The sequence below is a fragment of the Ranitomeya imitator genome, chromosome 6, assembly GCF_032444005.1.
Source record: "Ranitomeya imitator isolate aRanImi1 chromosome 6, aRanImi1.pri, whole genome shotgun sequence".
Taxonomy (NCBI): domain Eukaryota; kingdom Metazoa; phylum Chordata; class Amphibia; order Anura; family Dendrobatidae; genus Ranitomeya; species Ranitomeya imitator.
The window spans coordinates 85,531,955-85,556,032 of record NC_091287.1 but is presented as its reverse complement, the minus strand read 5'-3'; the positions used below and the strand labels follow the sequence as shown (position 1 = coordinate 85,556,032).

At 42.7% G+C, this 24,078-nt stretch overlaps 1 protein-coding gene across 8 annotated transcripts in view; it reads left to right on the top strand.

The window, feature by feature from the left end:
- Positions 1–24,078, top strand: part of HYCC1 (hyccin PI4KA lipid kinase complex subunit 1) — a 132,717-nt gene that overhangs the window by 77,355 nt on the left and 31,284 nt on the right. For all 8 annotated transcript variants that reach the window (XM_069729841.1, XM_069729833.1, XM_069729837.1 and 5 more), the window contains 3 exons: positions 2,627–2,707; positions 5,393–5,508; positions 19,755–19,850. In XM_069729841.1, the coding sequence (XP_069585942.1) occupies positions 2,627–2,707; positions 5,393–5,508; positions 19,755–19,850 (293 nt within the window). The remainder of the gene's footprint in view (positions 1–2,626; positions 2,708–5,392; positions 5,509–19,754; positions 19,851–24,078) is intronic.

Genomic DNA, 24,078 nt, shown 5'->3' with positions numbered 1-24,078 from the left:
CCTGGGTTCAAATCCCACCACGGACCAAATCAGCAAAGAGTTGTATGTTCTTCCAGTGTTTTGTATGGGCTTCCTCCCACATGCCAAACACATACTGACAGGGACTGTAGATTGTGAGCCTCAATGGGGACAGTGATGATGAATAGTGATGAGCGAATATACTCCTTACTGGAGATTTCTCGAGCATGCTCGGGGGTCCTCCGAGTATTTTTTTACTGCTCGGAAATTTAGTTTTTAATGCCGCAGCTGAATGATTTACATCTGTTAGCCAGCATAAGTACATGTGGGGGTTGCCTGGTTGCTAGGGAATCCCCACATGTACTTATGCTGGCTAACAGATGTAAATCATTCAGCTGCCACGAAGAAAACTAAATCTCCGAGCACTAAAAAATACTCTGAGGACACTCAAGCATGCTCGGGAAATCTCGAGTAACGAGCAAATTCACTCATCACTAATGATGAAGTCTGTTAAGCCCTGCAAAATATGATGACGCTATATAAGCCAAGCATAATTTAAAAAAAAAAAAAAAGTTACCGGTACTTTAAAAGCAAGCAACTTTCCAATTTTAGAAATAAAAATGCCCCTGATTTTCAGTAGGGGGGGTAAAGCTTTCATCTCACTGCCAAAGTTACCGACCACCTCTGCAGTCTCAGAATATTGCGCTGACATGCTCTTTGCTATACTGCCTACAAAAGCTGCTCTGAAGCTGGACAGGCTCTTATATTTTGACAGCTTCAGAGCCTTTGTCCTTCTGTGATGCAGCAGAGACACGATTGAGCCGCTGGCCAGAATTGCCAATCAAGAGCGAGAAACCATGAGACCGAGGAGCTCCTGAAGATTGAGAGATAGACATCCCGTTTAAACCTGTATATATCTGAGATATATTATGTTTGTGGTTTTATTAAATAAAGGTCAGAGTTTTTTGCTGTCAATTTGTAATGAGATTCAGTATATTACAAAAGTGAGTACACCCCTCACATTTTTGTAAATATCTTCTATCTTTTCATGGAACAACGCAGTGTAAATTTAGTGTGCCCTCTACATAACTCAACACAGCCGTAAGTGAAAATGGCCAAATTGTGCCCAACTTTTTTGTTAATGTTTTGTGTGGCCATCATTATTTTCAAGCACTGCCCTATCTCTCTGGGGCATGTAGTTAATTAGACCGTCACAGGTGCCGCTGGAATCCTATCCCACTTCTCCATGACGACATCGGTGAGCTGGTGGATGCTAGAGGCCTTGCACTCCTCCACTTTCCATTTGAGGATGCCCCATAGATGCTCAATAGTGTTTAGGTCTCATGCTTCGGCAGTCAAGCCACTTTACCCTCAGTTTCTTTAGCAAGGCAATGGTGGTCTTGACGGTGTATTTAGGGTAGTTTTTCATGTTGGAATACTGCCCTGCAGCCCAGTTTCTGAAGGGAGGGGATCATACTCTACTTCTGTATGTCACACTACGTGTTGGCATTCATGGTTCCCTCAATTAACTGTAGCTCCCGACAGCCAGCAGTATTCATGCAACCCCAAACCACGACACTCCCACCACCATGTTTCACGGTAGGTAACACACACTTTTCTTTGTGCTCCTCATATGGTTGTCGCCAAACAGGCTGCTCACCATCTGAACCAAATACGTTTATTTTGCTCTTATCAGACCACAGGGCATGGTTCCAGTAATGCATGTGTGCTTGTCTACAGCAAAGTGTTTGCGGGCTTTCTTGTGCATCATCTGTAGAAGAGGCTTCCTTCTGGGATGACAGCTATGCTGACCGATTTGATGCTGTGTGCGACTTATGGTCTGAGCGTTGACAGGCTGACACCCCACCCCTGTAACCTCTGCAGCAATTCTGGTAGCGCTCATATGTCTACTTTGTAAAGACAACTTCTCGATATGAGGCTGTGCACGTGCCCTCAACCACTTTGGTGGACCATGGCGAGGCTTGTTCTGAGTGGAATCGGTCTTGTTAAATCGCTGTATGATCTTGGTTACCATGCTACAGCTCAGGGCGCTAGCAATCTTCTTATATCGTCAGCCATCTTTATGTAGAGCAACAATTCTCTTTTTCAGATCCTCGAAGAGTTTTTTGCCATGAGGAGCCATGTTGAATTTCCAGTGACAAGTATGAGAGCGCGTGAGACCGATAACACCAAATTTACCACTCCTGCTTCCCAGCAAATGACACCGGGGAGGGAAAATGGCTAACTGCCACCATTTGGCCATTTTTCCTTAGGGGCGTACTCACTTTTGTTGCCAGCAGTTTAGACATTAATGGCTATGTATTGCGTTATTTAGAGGGGACACCAAATTTACACTGTTTATACAAGCTGTACACTGACTACTTTACATTGTATCGGTGTCAGATCTTCAGTGTTGTCCTAGGAAAAGATACAATAAAATATTTACAAAAACGTAAGGGGTGTACTCACTTTTGTGATATACTGTATATAATATATTGTGTGTGATGCACGGCCATCGGTATAACATTAGGATGATAAATATCAGTAAAATAACGCTTGATGCCAGGTGCAGGCGGAGACTTACCGTAATTGATTTCTGATCAGAACTGTTTCCACTAATATTTAATATTTTACATTTGAAAAATATATATATATTTTTTTTCTCCAGGAAATCATGGATGAACAAGGGCACAGCAGGGTGTTATCTTTCACAATCCCATCCTTGTCGAAGCCCTCCGTATTCCATGAGGTAGGATATGAGCCTCTTATCTGTCACAGAGGCTGCAGCGTAATATTGTGCCTATGATTAATGTTCATTTATGACTTGGGAAGGGACAATTAAATGGTCAATCCTCCCATATTTCTGCTGAATTGCCGTTACTTGATCTCCAAGAGTTGTTTTTTTTTGTCAAGTTTTTTGATCGGACATCTAGTGTGAAGACAAATCACCATCTTCATCAGTTTCGACACCTACAGAAATGTTTGCCATAATTGAAGATGGTTATGAAGCTTACAATGATGGGACATAAATTCACACAGTGGAGGAAAAAAATATAAAAGTCCTCATCAGCCGAACAGACTCCTGATCATATTTTTGTAAATGCGCTTGGAAACTAAAGCGGCCCCAGGATTTGTGGGTGTGAACCTTTTCTTTTATAACAGTTCCAATCAAAAATTTTGGGGAAAAAAATCTCTTTTGGGGTATGTGTACATGACTGCGTTTTTTTTTTTTTTTTTTTTTTTTCAGGGGGGTTTTTCCGCCAAAATGCTCCAATGAATGAACTTATTAAAGGAAGTAGTTTTCTGTATTGAAATGCATATCTCAAAATGTTTTTCAACCACTTCAGGTTTCTAAAAACAAAAACAAACCACAACGCTAAAAGAAGTGATCTGCTCTTTGTTCTGGCGCTGTATACTTTACAGTGCAAGTCAACGGAAAAGCTTAACATATGTCTGGAGGTTTTTTTAAGCGTTTTACCATTTGCTTTTGCTTAAAAAAAAAAAAAAAAAAAGCTCAGGAAACACAATAAACACTAACGGAAAAACCACCCGTTTCCTGAAGTGTCTTCAACTTAGTTCACCTGAGTTTAAGATGTTGTATGCCCCATACCCTAACAACACTGAGCAGAAGAGAAATTGGACCCAAAAATCTCAAATCTTCTCAGTAGTCACAACTTTACGGCCTCAACATTAAAGGAATACTTTGAGATCAGGGCTACTTATTTATTCATTTACATGGAAAAGATGGTGACTGACCAATTTCTCTATTGTGAATTGCCCATAAGGTAAATAACACCACTCCCCTCCCCCTATAAAGGCATGTTTTCCATATTTTAGCACATACTTGGGCCATCTACATATTTATTCTTTAAGGAATGGTTCACACAAGAGCATTGATGAAGATGGAATCGTGGCAACTGCGCCTTCGCAATAATCTTAATATTGGCCCAATCATATTTCATAGGTTTGTATAGACCAGACGTGTGCCAAAATACCACTACACCCTGGGATTACACAATTTTTTTTTCTTTAGTTTACTGTGTATAATATCACCATTTAGGAGAGAGGGAAACCTGATTGAAAGGAACAAACAGAAGTGTTAACTGAGCCGTCCATTCTTACAAATAGGCACATTCTTAGTGGTCACTTTTGCGTCAGGATTAGTAAGTTCCACACTGGTGCCGACACAATGTGCACAAACCATGGAGAGGTTTCTTGCCATCAGTTCTGTTATTTCGTGGGACTGATTTCATGTTGGGATCTGTGATGTTATTTTGGTAGCAATCTTTTTTTTTTTTTTTTCTTTTTTATATCTGGGATTCATTCTGCGTGAAATTTTCCATTGTCATTTTTCTTTCTTTTCAAAATGAAGCTGTAATGGTAAGCAGCTTATCTGGCCATAGGCGGCAAACAGCGTAGCACAATAGTCCAGATCACTGGGATATCGGGGAGTTTGGATCTCTAGACTTTATTTTATACCATTACCTTATTATACATAGACTGAACCAAGTATAGAGGCTGCAGTAACACACGGGTATGGCAGCGTTCACACATTCCAATTCTGTTCCATTTTTGGGAAAAGATAACAGGGATTTGTATCTAAAGCATAGCTAAAGAAAACAGAAGCAATGGTTCCCCATAGATTATTATGGGGGTTTAATTGGGTTCTGTTATGTCTCAGGCTTTAGAGCGTAAAAACGTTCTGCTTTTTTTTTGGGGGGGCCGTTTTTATAAATTGACACCTAGTTAAACCCAAACGGACCCAATAATAATCAATGGGGCCCCTCTCCTTTTTTTTTTTTTTTTTTGGTTTAGTTGAGCAGCAGATTAGTTGTGGGCATCAATCGTTTGCCCGTTCCTTAATATGGATCAGACAAACAAAATGTCTAAAAGCTGGTGTGAATGTAGACCTACACCTGCGAGGCGAGCATTTTGAAATAAACTTTAATTTACAAATATTTCTGTCTAATTCTGCTTAATAACAAAGATCAGACTGGTGCAAGGAATTTTGGTATGTAGAGTTGTCCGTTTCAATGGTCTTCAGCTCCATTCAATACCATTATGAAATTTGGTAGCACGTTCGTAATTTCTTAATATATTTTCATAGCACAACTTTTTTGATACAGAGATGACAAAAACCTTTTATAGACCAAAATAAAACCTGCAAACCAGAAACCTCCTGCCGCTTGTTCTATACTGACCCAGTATACAGTAAGCTCGCTGGCTCCCTCCAGTGGCGGCTGCATGCAGCCAGGATGTAGTAATTTACCTCAGAGACACAAGAACCAATGTTGTCCCTGCTGTAAAGATCTGTTGAGAAAGGAGTCCGACATTTCTCATCTTCTATTTACCTCCTGTAAATACACATTCATTTTACACTCTGAATTTCTTATGTACCAAACATATTAACCATGAGTTTTTGTTTCCCCTCTAGCCATCCAGTATAGGGTCTATGGCGCTTACTGAAGGGGCTTTATCCCAGCATGGGCTTTCCAGAGTTGTGTACAGTGGGCCTCATCCACAAAGGGAAATGTTAACTGCGCAAAACAGGTAAAGTACAGGTTTGAATGCATAATGTCCTGATGGCGGCTTACCAAGTATAGCGTATATGAGATATTTCATGCAATGTTCTTGAAAAAATATATATATAGGCCAAATATTAGTGCCCATACCAAGTCACATCACCTGTCCGTAATATTGTGCTAACACGATGACTTCCACCATATTGCACAGTTCACACACTAAAGGCATGTATATACCAATGAGCCAGCTTTTAGTGTGCATAGGATTACTAGCCATTTCCCTTCTGGGGGGTTCCCGTGCTCCGCGCTCCTCTAGCTGGTGCTTATGTCCTAGCTGTCTCTCCGCACTGAGGGGCAGACACACAGCAGTCACTATTAGGCGGCAGGAGACGCGCTCAGGGGTACACTGACTCCTAAACTATGTGCAGCATTTTCTCTGGTCGCCTATAAAAGACAAATTTTAAATATTTCCTCTTCCATTTTGGCTATTAGTATAGTGAACCAGTCCCCGTATTATACTGTCCCTGCATTGAGGTGCATAGTCTGGTGACAGATGAGCTTTATACAATGCTCTGTCACAGGGCTGCAGTGCTCTATACACTGTGCGGAGAATTATTAGGCAAGTTGTATTTTAGAGGATTCTTTTTATTATTGATCAACCACTATGTTCTCAATCAACCCAAAAGACTCATAAATATCAAAGCTTAATATTTTTGGAAGTTGGAGTGGGTTTTTTTTTTTTTAGATTTGGCTATCTTAGGAGGATATCTGTTTGTGCAGGTAACTATTACTGTGCAGAATTATTAGGCAACTTAATAAAAACCAAATATATTCCCATCTCACTTGTTTATTTTCACCAGATAAACCAATATAATTGCACAAAATGTAGAAATAAACATTTCTGACATGCAAAAACAAAATCCACCCAAAAATTAGTGACCAATATAGCCACATATCTTTATGATGACACGAACAGCCTCCATCCATAGATTCTGTCAGTTGCTTGATCTGTTTACGATCAACATTGCGTGCAGCAGCCACCACAGCCTCCCAGACACTGTTCCCAGAGGTGGACTGTTTTCCCTCCCTGTAGATCTCACATTTTTTGAGGGACCACAGGTTCTCTATGGGGTTCAGATCAGGTGAACAAGGGGGCCATGTCATTATTTTGTCTTCTTTAAGACCTTTACTGGCCAGCCATGCTGTGGAGTAGTTGGAGGCATGTGATGGAGCATTGTCCTGCATGAAAATCATGCTTTTCTTGAACGATACCGACTTCTTCCTGTACCACTGCTTGAAGAAGTTGTCTTCCAGAAACTGGCAGTAGGTCTGGGAGTTGAACTTCACTCCATCCTCAACCCGAAAAGGTCCAACAAGTTCATCTTTGATGATACCAGCCCATACCAGTACCCCACCTCCACCTTGCTGGTGTCTGAGTCAGAGGGGAGCTCTCTCCCCTTTACTGATCCAGCCTCTGGCCCATCAAGAGTCACTCTCATTTCACCAGTCCATAAAACCTTTGAAAAGTCAGTCTTAAGATATTTCTTGGCTCAGTCTTGACGTTTTATCTTATGTTTCTTGTTCAAAGGTGGTCGTTTTTCAGCCTTCCTTACCTTTGCCATGTCCCTGAGTATTGCACAACTTGTGCTTTTCGTTACTCCAGTAATGTTGCAGCTCTGAAATATGGCAAAACTGGTGGCAAATGGCATCTTGGCAGCTTCACGCTTCATTTTCCTCAATTCACGGGCAGTTATTTTGTACCTTTTTGGCCCAACACTCTTCTTGTGACGCTGTTGGCTATTTGCCATGAAACGCTTGATTGTTCGGTGATCACGCTTCAAAAGTTTGGCAATTTCAAGACTGCTGCATCCCTCTGCAAGACATCTCACAATTTTGGACTTTTCAGAGCCCGTCAAATCTCTCCTCTTACCCATTTTGCCAAAGGAAAGGAAGATGCCTAATAATTAAGCACACCTTATACAGGGTTTTGATGTCATTAGACAACACCCCTCCTTATTACAGAGATGCACATCACCTGATTTACTTAATTGGTAGTTGGCTCTCAAGCCTGAACAGCTTGGAGTAGGACAGCATGTATAAAAAGTATCATGTGATCAAAATACAACTTGCCTAATAATTCTGCACACAGTGTATAGATGAAGGCATACGATTCTGGAAGTCAGTGATGGCCCTCACTACACATCGGACAATTAAATCCTCTCCCGGGGAGCTATGACCTATTATGTCCTGGACCAGTGACGTCATCAGTGCTACTAGTGATGAGCGAGCACACTCGTGCGTTACGAGTATCTTCGGCATGCTCGAAAACTATGCTCTAGTCCCCACGGCTACATGTCTCACGGCTGTTCGACAGCCACAACACATACAGGGGTTGCCTAACACACAGGTCATCCCGTCCTGTATGGTGGCTGTCGAGCTGCCGTGAAACATTCAGCCATGGTGACTAGAGCATAATTTACAAGCACGCCGAAGACCGTATATTAGCACACTTTATCTGAGCACACTCGTTCATCACTAATGATCTATAACAAAATCATTACGACTGGATTTCCCTATAAGCCGTGCTACTTTCTGTATAAATCCAGGCTCCTTCACTAAACCCACACAAATCTGACACATATGACGTCTTTGATTAAAATCGTTTGCTTTAAAAATTGTCTTTTATTAAATTGTATATCATGAGGCGCTTCAGAGATGTAGGACTAGCAATCCAGTGCGTCCTAAGAAGTGGATGGAGCTCACAATAACTTACAGGCGATTTACACTTTTCCTTACCATTTTATTGTTCATTTGCCTTTTAAATACAAAGTTAAAGTAAAGCTGTCATCAGGATGTTAGAACCTGAACTAATGGTGTGTGAGTACAGATCCTTGCATCCTTATTAAACCCATGCCTTGCTTGTAGAATTTAGTTTTGACATCTTAGAAATTCAGCATTGATGCTGTTTTAGTTGGAAGTGCAGGTACACTAACAATGCACTTCCAGAGTTCCTGCATCTTCCTTTTTCACGGCTGCTGTCTGCCTAGTCTTGGTGACCCGCCTTCACTGCGTGAGATTGTCTCCTCGGAGAGGGCGGCGCAAGTGCCAATCAATAGGTTTTGGGTCTCGCAACATGTTGAGGAACTTACTGTGCATGCGCCGACTACACTGAGGAGATGACCTTGGGGAAATGACAGCACCTTTGCAAAATGTCGAGCGGTGGAGGCACACAGGAGTAATCGGTCTGTCAGAGGCCAGCTGGCAAAAGGATGAGAGCAGGAGAGCTGAGAGTGCAGCACCTGCATCCCTGCATTTGCAACTAAAACTTTAACCCTGGATTTCTAGAAGATGATTACAGGTTATTCACTCACATGCCGTTAGTGTTGTAATATCCAGATTGCAGCTTCGCTTTAACCATCTAACTAAATGGCTGTGCCGCTCTATAAGCTACAATGGGTGGGGAGGTTAAAATCCTAAGTTGGAATGTTAGGGGCCTTGCAAATGCTACTAAAAGAACAGCTATTTTCCAATATGTACTGAAACAGAGGCCTTCAGTGATATGTCTGCAGGAAACTCACCTAGTGAAGGAAAAGGTGGCTATTCTACAGAAGAGATGGGTGAGAAAGGCGTATCACTCAACGTTCTCAAATTATGCCAGAGGTGTGTCAATTTTGATACACGTTAGTGTTCCGTTTGAAGAGATTGAGGTAACCACCGATAAAGACGGCCAATTTGTGTTTTTAGTATGCAAGATATTTAACAGGTTAATTTGTATTGTGCCAATTTATATTCCACCACCATATTCCAAGAAAAAGATACAGGAGATTCTGGAAATTACGGGTAGGTGGGATGGGGTGCCCCTCCTTATAGTGGGGGATGTGAACAATATATCTAATGATCACTGGGACAAGGGTAGACATGCGGAGTTGAGAAGTGAAGGGAACTCTACTCCTTTTGGAAATTATCTAAGAGAAATAGAATGGATAGATTTGTGGCGGGTGCGTAATCCTAGGACATATGCCTACTCATGTTGTTCAGCAACATACGGATCTTTATCTCGCATTGATGTGGCTTTAGGAAATGGGGGGGTGAATAATCTAATACATGAGGTGGAGTATAGGCCTAGAGTAATATCGGACCATAGCCCAGTACTGGTCTCGGTACAAATGACTGGGAAGAGTGGTCTGACGGGGTTGGGATGGAAATTTCACCCCTCCTGGCTACAGTATTTGGATATGGAACAGGTGGGAACTGAACTCGGGGAGTTTTTCAGGATTAATGAAGGGAGTGCGGGGAATCTTGTAGTGTGGGACACCATGAAGGCATACCTGAGAGGAATTTTATTCCGGGACATCTCGAGACATAAAACTAAGTCTAAAATTCAAGACAATGCAGTGATGGAGGAACTGAGGGTGGCGGAAGAGACACTGGCCTCTCAGAATTCAAGAGAAGCGCAACTTCGTATGAGGGCGGCTCAGGTAGCGGTCGATGAAATCCATATGCGTAGGGCAGATAGGTTGAGAGCCTTTCAAAAGGAAACATTTTATTCTGAGGGAGAGAAGGTAGGACATTTGCTCTAGGTGGTGGTTTCTGCGCAGCGGGATTCTTCACATGTATACTCCATAAAAACAGAGGAAGGTAAAACGGTTACTCAGGGGGGGGAAATTTTAGACGTTTTTCGGAGATTTTATAGTAAATTATATTCCTCTAGGGTGGATAAAAGTCCTGAGGAAATGAATAGATATCTGAAAGAGGTTGACTTACCCAGACTAGGTAGAGAGGAAAGGGAGTGGATGGATAGACCGCTTGGGGAGGAAGAATTGAAGGCGGCTTTGGCAGATATGGCGGGGGGCAAGGCTCCGGGGACGGACGGTATCCCAGTAGAGGTTTATAAAATTCTTAATGCAGAGTTAATGCCCAAATTGGAGCGAGTGTTCTCTGAGCCGTTGGAGAGGGGAGTGCTGCCTCCATCAATGAGAGAGGCCATTGTGGTGGTTATTCCTAAAGCTGATAAAGATCCTCAACAGCCAGAGTCGTATAGACCAATTTCACTTCTAACGGCTGACATAAAGATTTTGGCGAAGGCCCTGGCAAACAGGCTGTCCCAAGTGATCGATAAATTGATTCACCCAGACCAGTCTGGCTTTATGCCCAATAAATCCACGGCAATTAACTTGAGAAGGCTATTTTTAAATATGCAAATTCCTGCAGACAATGCCGGAAAAAGAGTTGTGGTGTCTTTAGATGCCCACAAGGCCTTTGATTGTGTGGAGTGGAGTTACTTGTGGTCGGTACTGGATCGCCTGGGGTTTGGTCCAAAATTCATCTCCTGGGTTAAGTTGCTGTACTCGTTCCCAACGGCAAAAATTAGAGTTAATAATAATTTGTCAGAGAGTTTCCCGCTGTTTAGGGGTACCAGACAGGGGTGTCCGCTGTCCCCGTTGCTCTTCGCTCTGGCCATGGAGCCGTTAGCGGCTAAAATAAGAGGTGCTCAGGAGGTTAGCGGTTACATCTATGGTAGGAGGGAAGACAAAATTGCATTATATGCTGACGATATTTTGTTGTTCCTGGAGGATTCTGAAAGGTCCCTGTGCAATGCGGTTGCTTTGATTGAGGAGTTTGGTCGGTTTTCGGGTCTCACAATAAACTGGGATAAGTCTTGTATGTTGTTGATTGAGGGGGACAGTATTGGCAGTGGAGAGAGGGCGATAACCACAAAATTAAAGATTGTTCAAAAATTCAAATATTTGGGTATTCAGATTGCTCTTCCTCTAACTACCTTTGAGGAACTGAATTTAAGTCCATTAATGCAGAAAATTCGTACCAAGATTGCGGCATGGAACAAATTACATTTATCGGTGGTTGGTAGGGTGAACCTCTTAAAAATGATTGTAATGCCACAGTTGTTGTACGTGCTACATAACTCTCCCATTTGGATTACACAGTGCAGATTCCGTAAGATTAGGTCTTTGTTTGGGGAATTAATATGGGGAGGAAAGAGTCCTAGGTTTAAACAGGAGATACTTCAGAGGGCCAAAACAGAGGGGGGTCTTGCACTTCCTAATCCATGGCTATACTTCTTAGCAGCACAGTGTCAACATCTCAAAGGATGGGGGGAGGAGGCAGGGAGTGTGCAAATACCTAAAGGCCCCTTCACATTTAGCGACGCTGCAGCGATACCGACAACGATCCGAATCGCTGCAGCGTCGCTGTTTGGTCGCTGGAGAGCTGTCACACAGACCGCTCTCCAGCGACCAACGATGCCGGTATCCAGGGTAAACATCGGGTAACTAAGCGCAGGGCCGCGCTTAGTAACCTGATGTTTACCCTGGTTACCATGCTAAAAGTAAAAAAAAACAAACAGTACATACTTACCTACAGCTGTCTGTCCTCCAGCGCTGCGCTCTGCTTCTCTGCTCTCCTCCTGTACTGTCTGTGAGCCGGAAAGCAGAGCGGTGACGTCACCGCTCTGCTTTCCGGCTCACAGCCAGTACAGGAGGAGAGCAGAGCGCAGCGCTGGAGGACAGACAGCTGTAGGTAAGTATGTACTGTTTGTTTTTTTTTACTTTTAGCATGGTAACCAGGGTAAACATCGGGTTACTAAGCGCGGCCCTGCGCTTAGTTACCCGATGTTTACCCTGGTTACCAGTGAAGACATCGCTGGATCGGTGTCACACACGCCGATCCAGCGATGTCTCCAGGGAGTCCAGCGACGAAATAAAGTTCTGGACTTTATTCAGCGACCAACGATCTCCCAGCAGGGGCCTGATCGTTGGTCGCTGTCACACATAACGATTTCATTAACGATATCGTTGCTACGTCACAAATAGCAACGATATCGTTAACGATATCGTTATGTGTGAAGGTACCTTAATAGCTTGAGGTTCTTACTACAGGCAGACGTTTTGAGTGACAGTTTGGAGGGAGGACAATTCAAAAAAATGGGTTCACAGGGGTGCACTATCAAATTAATTCACAGAGTATGGGAAAAAGTCAAACTCATTAGGGAAGTGAGTGGGTTCACCAGATTCTCGCCTATTTGGGACAACATTTATCTACCGGAATTTAGGCAGAGGGAGGGTTTTCACTTTTGGTCTGCAGCAGGTATTAAACGGCTGGGGCAGCTGATAAGTCAGGGCAGACTTAAAACATTTGAGGAGTTGCAGGAAGAATTTCAGTTGCCACGGTCTGAATTGTTCCAGTATAATCGTATCTCTCATGCTTATCAGGCACAGAATAAAAGGGGAGCCATAGTGGTACAGATTGATCTCATGCTCGACTATATCCTTAAGAATAGCTGCACGAAGGGGGCGATTTCAGAAATATATGGGTTTCTACTTTTTTCTTTCCTGGAAAAATATCCCATCCGAGCCAAAGGGAAATGGGAAGCTGAATTGGGAATGATTGACAATGATAGATGGGAGTCGGTCCTAGAATATGTGCCCAAGATATCAATGAGTGAACCAGGCAGGCTATCACAGTTATTCGTAATCCATAGGGCCTATAGAACCCCTGACAGGTTGTTCAAGGCTGGGCTTAGGCAGAACTCGGAATGCCCTCGGTGCTCACAATCCCAGGCGGGGATATTGCATATGATGTGGCAGTGCCCTAGACTGTCCTCCTTCTGGATAGTTGTTTTAAATCGTATTGAACTGGTGTATGGATGTTCTGTCCCTAGGGTTCCACTGACTTGCATATTGGGATATGTGGAGGAAATTGTTACGGACAACATGTTTAAAATAGCTATTGCACGATTGTTATTCATTGCTAGGAAATTGATCGCCAAATTTTGGATTAGAGAGGAACCTCCAACAAGAAGAGACTTTCTTAAGCAAGCGGAGCATATACTTACTTTGGAGAAAAGTATCTACACCAAAAGGAATAAGCTGGACATCTTCCACAAGCTGTGGCAACCGTGGATGGACTTGAATTAGGATGATAAATGAGAATATAGGGAACCTAGTATTCAATGGAAATATAACGGATGTTTATTCAAATGTTTGTATGATGATGGGAAGTGGGGTGGCTCTGGCTGAGGTCTCTGGGGTTGGGCGGGGTGGGGGGGCTCTGGGTCGGGGGGGAAAAAGTTAACTGTAAATGTTTAATGAAAGATTATGAAACATTGTCATGAGAAATATTCTGATTGTTTATTCTTTGCGGATAATAAAAATCTATCTGATAAAAAAAAAAAATGGCTGTGCCGCGGGTAAATCGCATGCGGAATTGGCATACGTTTTCCCGCTAAACACTAGCGTTTTGCAAGCATAATTAGGTTGCAGAATGCTAGCTTTTTCCAAGCGATCTGTAGCATTGCTTGGAAAACTGATTGACAGGTTGGTCACACTTGTCAAACATAGCGTTTGACAAGTGTGACCAACTTTTACTATTGATGCTGCCTATGCAGCATCAATAGTAAAAAGATCTAATGTTAAAAATAATTTTAAAAAAATTGTGATATTCTCATTTTCTCACCTTCCGGCGTCCCCCGCAGCCTTCCTGCGATGCTCCCGGCAGCTTCCGTTCCCAGTAATGCCTCGCTGCAATGACCTCAGATAACGTAGCATCACAGGTCATTGCCGCAAAGCTTCCCTGGGAACGGAAGCATCGCGAGGAGCGGGAAGGCTGCCGGGGCCGCCGGAAGGTGAGAATAGCATGATTTTTTTATTTTAATTCATTTTTTTTTTTTTTTTTTTACAGGTATATGGTACCCAGGGCCTGGAGGAGAGTCTCCTCTCCTCCACCCTGGGTACCAACCGCACATGATCCGCTTACTTCCCGCATGGTGGGCATAGCCACATCCGGAAAGTAAGCGGATCAATGCATTCCTCTGTGTGTGGAATCCCCGCGATTCTGCACAAAGAATGAGCATGTTGCTTTTTTTCCGGAATGCGATTCCGCCGCGGAAAAAAATGCAACATGTGCAAAAAAATTGAGGATTGCATTCTAATAATAAGATGCTTAATGTATGCTTTTTTTTTTGCGGTTTTATCGCATTTTTATAGCGAAAAAAACGCAAAAAAATCCTGAACGTGTGCACACAGCCTTATTGAGATTTTCTCCCAGTTTGCGGCTGCATTGTGTCTGTGAGTTCTTAAGGTACCGTCACATTTAGGGACGCTGCAGTGATCTAGACAACGATGCCAATCGCTGCAGCGTCGCCGTGTGGTCGCTGGAGAGCTGTCACACAGACAGCTCTCCAGCGACCAACTATGCGAAGTCCCCTGGTAACCAGGGTAAACATCGGGTTACTAAGCGCAGGGCCGCGCTTAGTAACCCGATGTTTACCCTGGTTACCAGTGCTAATGTAAAAAAAACAAACCCTACATACATTCCGGTGTCTGTCCCCCGGCGCTGTGCTTTCCTGCACTGACTGTGAGCGCCGGCTGGCCGTAAAGCACAGCGGTGACGTCACCGCTGTAATCTGCTTTACGGCTGGCCGGCGCTGACAGTGCAGGGAAGCAGAACGCCGAGGGACGCGACAGACACCGGAATGTAAGTATGAAGTGTTTTTTTTTTTTTTTTTTTTACATTTACACTTGTAACCAGGGTAGACATCGGGTTACTAAGCGTGGCCCTGCGCTTAGTAACCCGATGTTTACCCTGGTTACCAGTGAAGACATCGCTGAATCGGCGTCACACACACCGATTCAGCGATGTCTACGGGAGATCTAGCGACAAAATAAAGTTCTGGACTTTCTGCTCCGACCAACGATGTCACAGCAGGATCCAGATCGCTGCTGCGTGTCAAACACAACGATATCGCTATCCAGGACGCTGCAACGTCACGGATCGCTAGCGATATCGTTGTGAAGTTGGTCAGTGTGAAGGTACCTTTAGCTGCCTGCAGTGGCGTAACTACCATGGTCGCAGCAGTCGCCACTGCGACCGGGCCCGGGGGAAGTCAGGGGCCCCGGCAGGTCAGATGCACGCCGACACCAGCAAAAAGTTAAAAACTGTTGCCGTGCAAGCTCCCTGGCTTTCTAGGTAATTTCCCACGATCTATGAACAGCCAGCAGAGGGCGCCTCACCGCAAATGATGCTAAATATAGATCATTGATCTATTTTTAGCCTCATTCCCTGGGGTTTTGCAGCGAGGAGCAGCGTGCATTAGCACAGCTCCTTGCTGCAAAATGTTTTAACCCCTTCAGAAGGATTTACATCGTTGGACGTTACAGATCTGCGGAGGGTAAGTATATTGTTGGTTTATTATGTTTTTTTACTCACAGAACGAGGGTCTTCAGTGACTGGATTGGGCGTTGAATAAAATACTGCAACAACCATTGTATTTATTTCATTAAAATAATTTTAAATAATGTGTTTGTGTTTTATTTAACCCTTTACTAGTATTGGATTAATAATGGATAGGTGTCATAATTGACGCCTCTCCATTATTAATTAGGCTTAATGTCACCTTACAATAGCAAGGTGGCATTAACCCTTCATTACCCCATATCCCACCGCTACACGGGAATGGGAAGAGAGTGGCCAAGTGCCAGAATAGGCGCATCTTCCAGATGTGCCTTTTCTGGGGTGGCTGGGGGCAGATATTTTTAGCCAGGGGGGGGCCAATAACCATGGACCCTCTCCAGGCTATTAATATCTGCCCTCAGTCACTGGCTTTACTACTCTGGCGGAGAAAATTGCGCGGGAGCCCACGCCAATTTTTTCCGCCATTTAACCCTTTATTTTAAGAGCTAGAACGGCCAAATTTTGCAGATACACACTACTGACATTAGTAGTGTGGAATCTGCAAAAAAAATGGAGAGAAGACATGGTTTACTGTATGTAAACCATGTCTCAAATCATGTCGGGTTTTAGGAAGGAGAAGGAAAAAGCCGGTAATTGAATTACCGGCTTTCAAGCTGTCTAGCGCTGGAATAAATATTAATATATATACATATATGTGTCTAATGACATATATATATATATATATACCTATTCTATGTGAACACATTTATTCTACCTATTCTACTGTAAGCTGTCAGTGTGATTTTACTGTACACCGCACTGAATTACCGGCTTTTCTCTCTAACAGCGCTGCGTATTTCTCGCAAGTCACACTGCTTGTCCGTGTGTAATCCGTATTTTTCACGCTTCCATAGACTATCATTGGCGTATTTCTTGCGCAGTACGGTGACAAACGCAGCATGCTGCGATTTTGTACGGCCGTAGAAAGCCGTATAATACTGATCAGTAAAATACGGCAAATAGGAGCAGGGGCATAGAGAATAATTGTGCCGTATTTTTTGCGAGTTTTACGGACGTAGATTCTGCGCTCTTACGTCCGTAAAACTCGCAAGTGTGACGCCGGCCTAAGAGTTTGATAATCCTCTCCTTTGTTTCAATTGACATCTCTCGTGTTGGAGCCATGATTCATGTCTGTCCACTTGGTGCAACAGCTCGTCTCCAAGATGTGATCTCTCCTTTTTACATGCAGGCTAACGAGCAGATCTAATTTGACGCAGGTGTTATTTTTGGGTATGAAAATTTACAGACTGATTCCATAATTTGGTGCTCAGAGTTGAGTGATTCCATAAATTTTTCCCTATGCTTGGTTAAAAAAATTAACCATTACTGACTATAACATTTTTGGTTCTTGATTTATTTTAGTGTTTCTTAAAGCCAGAAAGTTGCCATTTGAAATGACTTTAGGTTTATTCCATGTCTGTCATCTGTTTTTTATCTACAAAATTAAACAACTGAATGAACATCCTCCAAGGCCGGTGATTCCATAATTTTTACCAGGGGTTGTAGCAGCATGTGTGGCACTTAACTTTCATCGAATCTCAAGAGGGAAGAAAGCTTTCAAAGTCCCAAGGAGGGCAGAGAAAATCGGTTGTAGAAAAGGAGGAAAGCACATGAAGAGTAGTAAATAAGTGCAGGATAGAAGCTATGCTGCTATGTTAGCTGCTGAAAACCTCAGTAACCTGGACACACACACGGATATCACTGGCAGCCTATATTGCTAAGAGAGACACTCGCAAGCAGCCTATATTACTGAGAGACACTCCCACAAAATCTCAAACCTTAGATGTCTGAAAATTAAGGAAGATGCAGACTGAGACTCCACAATTTTATTATCTGAAGGATACCATTAACATATGTAAAAATAATTTGTCCATAGTCTTTAAACACCAAAGTGACTCTTTAATGTTGTTCTTGTGGCATCTAAACGGTTAACATTTCAAATACTGTTTTTATATTTATGCTGTGTACTGATCGATTGCGATCATGATTTTAGTTTGGTCTAGAAAAGCAAACCGTACATTTAGCTGGGGCTAGGGCTGGCTTTCTCCTCTCAGCAAAGCATCGCTTCACACCTGTCAGTACATTGCAGGAGACCGGTTATCAAAGGCAATTTTAATCTGCATTTATATGCGGTGATTATGGAAACGGAGCACTTCAGACAAAAGCAATTCGTCTCCTGTCTGGCATTGTGTGCTGAGACCCCTTTTGTTTGTGTACGGTCTAAAGGAATAAGGATGTGTAGTGTTACTGCTATTCTTCTATGGTATGCCGTAATCACAGACGCTTTGTTATTATGGTTTTATGAAATGGATCAAAAGCTGCAAATTGAAAATTAGATTGATTTTAAGAAATATCGTACTTCTGTTTTCATAGATGGGTGAATTTTCCTATTTCATTGTTTTGTTGTCAGGTTGCATTCAGATGAGCATTTCTACCATAAGGGAAGTGACACCTGGCAGTGCCTGCAGGACTCACAGCACAGCACTCCTATAGTCTGCTGGAAGTTCTGTCCATCAGGACCAGTGGGTCCAGGTGTGACACCTGTAATGTGCAGCAGCCAATCCAGGCACAACATGCCTCTCTGGTTAGGCCTAAATGTGGCTTTCACCCGACCACTCCAGATTCCTCCCAGATGTTAGTTAATTATTTATTACTTTGATTATGGCCAATTATTGGGGATCTCGCATTGTAAACCGTGCACGGGGGAATAGACTGCCACTCACTTGGGTCAGAGACGGTCTATTTTTCCTCATTTCCATGCTGCTGCTGAAAAGAGTCGGCAGTATGAGCCCCATATTAGGCCTAGTGACCTGTGTGAAAATTGCCATATTTTATATATTTATTACGGGAATCTGTCAGCAGGCATTCACCCCAGAAATATTTATTTACAGGATAGCACCCAAATTATATTCGCATGTAGCACTTAAAAACAAGTCCAGCAATACCTTTTACATGACCAATCCTCCTCCGTTACTAAGAAATCAGTGAATTGATAGGAGGCTTTAAGATCGGAAGCGTCTGTCACTCCAGCTCTATTCCCCACCCATCGCTGCCTCTTCCTGCTGAACCTTTATGCTGGGTGACTTCAGGAAAAGGAGCAGTTAGTCAAAGAAAAGAAGGCGGTGCTGGGCGGGGAATAGAGCTGGAGTGACAAAGGCTTCACAGTAGTTCTTCAGCTTCATTTGCATATGAATTAAAATGCTGACTTCTCAGTAAAGGAGGAACAGACTGGCCAAGTCAAGATATTACTGCACTTTTTTTTTTTCCAAAGAGCTAAATTTGCATATTAATACTTTTTGGGGTTAAATCCTGATGGCAGAATCCCTTTTAAACAATAGGTAATTAAGTGATGACACATTACTTTTAATGGATGCCTATGAAAGCTGCAGTACAGTGACAGCCATCACAATTACATGTTTATCATAAACCTTTTTCATTGGAACTTGCAGCATGAAATGGCGTTGTTGATGGTCTACTTTTTTTTTTTAAAGATATTCTGGTGTATACCTTCCGATTGAGGCCAAGAGTGCACTACTTTGGCCTCTGTTTCACAATTCTGCCCTATTAACTTGTCTAGTGTGATGGTCAAGACTAGTGATGAGCGAACATACTTGGATAAGGTGTTATCTGAGCATGCTCAGGTGCTAACCCAGCGACTTTGGCGTGCTTGGAAAAATATGTCAGAGTTCCCGCAGCTGTTGAACAGCTGCAACACATGCACAGATTATTTATTAGGCAATCCCCGCATGTGTTGCGGCTGTCGAAACAGCTGCTTGATGTGCAGTCTCGAGGACTTGAACATATAATTTGAGTACGCTAAAGACACTCAGTTAGCATTTGAGCATGCGCAGATAACACCTTATCTGAACACATTCGCTCATCACTAGTCAGGACCTTTCTGTTCCGGCATACATCCTAAAGATCCATACAAATATAAACTTGACATAAAGACTAGCCGCTATGGAATATTGTTTGGTTACTTTATTGGGCTCCTGTAGTGACAATATTATATCTATTTACCTCCAGGTTTGAAGTGTTGTCCTTTCTCCTATTGTGTTATAATTCTGCCTTAAACTTCATGCCAGCTCCGTCCCTCCGATCCCTGTGTCAGATGTCCTCAAGGTAAGACCACATTATTTTTGCCATCCTAGATGGATTTCTCTCTTTAAAAAAAATCAACATATTATGGAACTTTTGTATATTAATACACTGTTGGGGCAAACCGAAAATGGGTCCTGACAGTGTATATGTGTGTGTGTGTGTGTGTGTGTATATATATATATATATACTGACACACACACACTGTTTTTCACTACAGTCTCAAGTTTGGCCATTTACAGCACGGTGTGAGAACTGCCTCCTCCTGTGCATAAATGTATGTTGTGGTGTGGGGAAGGTGTTAGGCCATGTTCACACAGTGCGTTTTTTACTGCGGAACCGCAGCGGTTTTGCCGCTGCGGTTCCGCAGCTGTTTTCCATGCAGGGTACATAACAATGTAACCCTATGGAAAACAGTCACTGCTGTGCACATGATCCGTAATTTCGTTTAAAAAGCCGCGCAGAATAGCTGCGGCAAAAAAGAAGGAGCATGTCACTTCTTTTTCCTGAACCGCAGCGGTTCTGCACCCATAGACCTCCATTGTGAGGTCAAAATCGCAGTAAAACCCGCAGATCAAAAATATATCTGCGGGTTTTACTGCGATTTGATGTGCAGAACCGCTGCAGCAGGAAGTGCGGGGGAGCGGGCGGAAGTGCGTGGGCGGAGTGTGGCTGCCCCCCCGTGCTCCGATCCCGCCCCCCCCGTGCTCCGATGCCCCCCCCCAGTGCTCCGATGCCCCCCCCGTGCCCTAATCTCCCCCCCTTATACTTAGCCGGTGTCCGTCCGGCCGTCTTCTCCCTGGGCGCCGCCATCTTGCAAAATGGCGGGCGCATGCGCAGTGTGCCCGCCGAATCTGCCGGCCGGCAGATTCGCTCCAAAGTGCATTTTGATCACTGAGATATAACCTATCTCAGTGATCAAAATAAAAAAATAGTAAATGACACCCCCCCCCACTTTGTCACCCCCATTGGTAGGGACAATAAAAAAATTAAGAATTTTTTTTTTTTTTTTTCACTAAGGTTAGAATAGGGGTAGGGTTAGGGTATTTTCAGCCATTTTAGCCCTAAAAAGCTTCCTAGGAAACACAGTCTCTGCATAGAAAACTGCATAAAAAAAGAATAAAAAAACGCATCAAAAAACGCATCAAAAAAGGACCAAAAAAAGGACCTGCGTTTTCTGCCAAGAGCTGCAGTTTTTTAAAAAAACTGTCCTGAAAAAAAAAGGATGGAAATCCTGAACGTGTGAACATACCCTTAAACCAAAAATTGAAAAACAAAGATTAGGGAAAATAAATTGTTCTACAATTGAAAACGTCTTCATCTACAGCAGAGTTCGTGTGTTTCCTAATGGCCTCCAATCTAGGACTGGAATGCCTATGAGCCACCAACTGTGCAGGCAATGAACCTTCAGACAATTTTTTTTTTTTATTTTACAAATCATTTGCAAAAGAATACGGTATATTGTGTAATAGGCTCCTGTTGAGATCAGTCCATTTTATCTGGTCTCTCGGTCAAGCAAAACTAAAATATTAATAGACCAACCTTTTATACTTTTGTGAAAGGGCTCAGTGAGTGACCATATATCTTTTATGTACACGTCCGGTCATTTCATACAGTCTTTTGTTAATACACACCAATCAACCATGCGACATGTCGATCAGGGCAAGACCAAAGGTAATTTTCCACAGGCTGATGCACACTGCTTGGGCGCACCAACAATTATTAATATTATTGTCTGATCCCAAACAGTTTGCATATTGTCGGCAGCACATCCCTTGTGTACACAGGGAGATGTGCTGCCGACAATTATTATTTTTGGGCATACATGAACAATGTGTTGAGGCCCTTCAGACAAATGTTTACTTATTTGCCGGCCAATAACCGTGAATGTGTATTCTTCCTTGTTCAGTTTGTCAGCTGTAAAAGGGCCCTATGTTATATCTGCTTGGAAGCAGATCTGTCTTAGATTTCACAACATAAGAAAACAGATCTTGTAGGATTGATAAAAATTGTGTATTTAAAGGGAACCTGTCACCCCCAAAAATCGAAGATGAGCTAAGCCCACCAGCATCAAGTGCTTATCTACAGTATTCTGGATTTGGGGGTGACAGGTTCCCTTTAAAGCAAATAATGAGTGTCAAAAAGATCATATAAGGCTGTGTGCACACCTTCGGGATTTTTCGCGTTTTTTTCGCTGTAAAAACTCGATAAAACCGTGAAAAAAAAATGCATCCATTAAGCATCCTATTAATAGAATGCAATCCGGAAATTTTGAGTACATGTTGCGTTTTTTCCCACGAAAAAAACACATCGCGGTAAAAAAAAAACCAGCATGTTCATTAATTTTGCCGATTTTTTGCCGATTTCCCGCTATTTAATGCATTGGGAAGCTCTGGAAAAAACACGAAAAATCCGCACAAAAAACGTGCGAAAATTGCAAAAAAAAAAAGGCACGCGGATTTCCTGCAGAAAAAGTCTGAATTTGTTCAGGAAATTTCTGCAAAGAATCCTGACGTGTGCACATAGCCTTATAGTGTATAAAATGTGTTTAACTCCGTATACTCCCACCTAATCTGATTGACCGCTCCTCAGTGTCCCACCTCCCCTGCTGCTGCTGAGATCTCACACTGCTCACTACAAGTTGCAGCTGTCAGACAGGCTGGGTGGGAAGAGATTGTCATAAAATGCTCATCTTAAATCTGGATTACAGAGTCATTCTGATGTGGATTTTCAGTACACCAGCCTCACCAGCTCTAAGGGTATATGCACATGTTTAGGATCTGCAGGAGGAAGGTCTACTGTAAATCCTTGTGGTGGCAGGAAAATTGCCGCATAAAATACGCGAATTTTTAATGCGTTTTTGTCTCCATTTTTATATGCAGATTTCCCCCCACTTAGTACAGTTGAAATCTGCAAAAGAAAAATGAAACTAAGGAAATCCATTCACTTCCCCGGCACTAGCAAATCCTAGTGTCACAGGACCGGGCAGAAGATAAACACAACAAAAACGCAACGTTAACTGTTTGCTGCAGAAATTTCTGCACCATTTCTACATCTCTTGGCTGGAAAAATTCAGCACAAAATCCGTGCGTTTTTTTTTTACATGTGTTTTTATTGTGGATTGGGTGTAGATTTAAATCAGTTGCAAATAAGAAATTAATATATAAAAAAAATAAGCAGCGTGTGCATGAAACTTCAGGAATCTCACTGCTGAGACTAAGACATCCTTCAGGTTTTGTGCTAAAACTGAGAAAACGCAACGTGTGGATAAACCCTTATGGTTCTGTATAATGTAGGCAGCAGTTCATATTCTGAAATCTGGTGACAGATCCACTTTTGGAATCTCCTAATTTAATAGTCTAGATTAGAAAGGCATTCAGCCTACTTAGATGACAACTTCATTACAAAAAATAAAAATCTTTTTTTTTTTTTTTTTTTGTAAATCTTCTTTTCCAACCCATCACTGTGTTGACTTCATGCACGGGTGAATTCTATCCTGAAATAAGCTAGCTTGTCATTCATGGGAATTTATTTTTTTACATTTAGTGAAATTTCACGTTGACGTCTTGTATGATTTGTAGATATGGCTGTAGTGATGAATTAATTCATTCATCAGCCAGTGAAATATAACTCATAAATGAATGGCAGCCTTTTCTACATGTGAATTTTCTGACAGATGGAGCTGAATTGGTATTCCCCTGCCTTCAGTCCTCAGTGTTCTTCTCTCCGCTTGCCTGATTACAGATTCCTCTAGACTGATTTCCATGGCCTTCAGCTAAATGGGAGAAAATAGGAACCATCTTGCCGGAAATTCTAAGAATTTTGTTATGTTTGCATCAAACCATGCAAACAACAAAACTTGGAAAGAAGGAAAGCGCAATAGGGTCTTAACTGGTAACAAAAAGGTGGCAGGAAAGGGATCCACTCACCTTATATAGTGGCCACAAAGCAACATGTAACTGGCACGACATAGATGTCAGCTGCTGCAAGTGACATTGGTCACTACAAGGACCAAACAGTGCGAAACGATAGGGAGGGAGATGTCACTCCTGCACTGCTGCTGATGAATCCATAATGGTTTCCGACAAATAAAATGTATTCATAAAACAGGTTTACAGGGTCAACGCATTTTGAGGATGCGCAGGACCTCTTCATCAGGACAGAAACCAGGTCATGGGCGAAAGTGTTATCACCCTTGAAATTGTTCCAGAAAATGAAGTGTTTCTCCCAGAAAACTATTGCAATTACACGT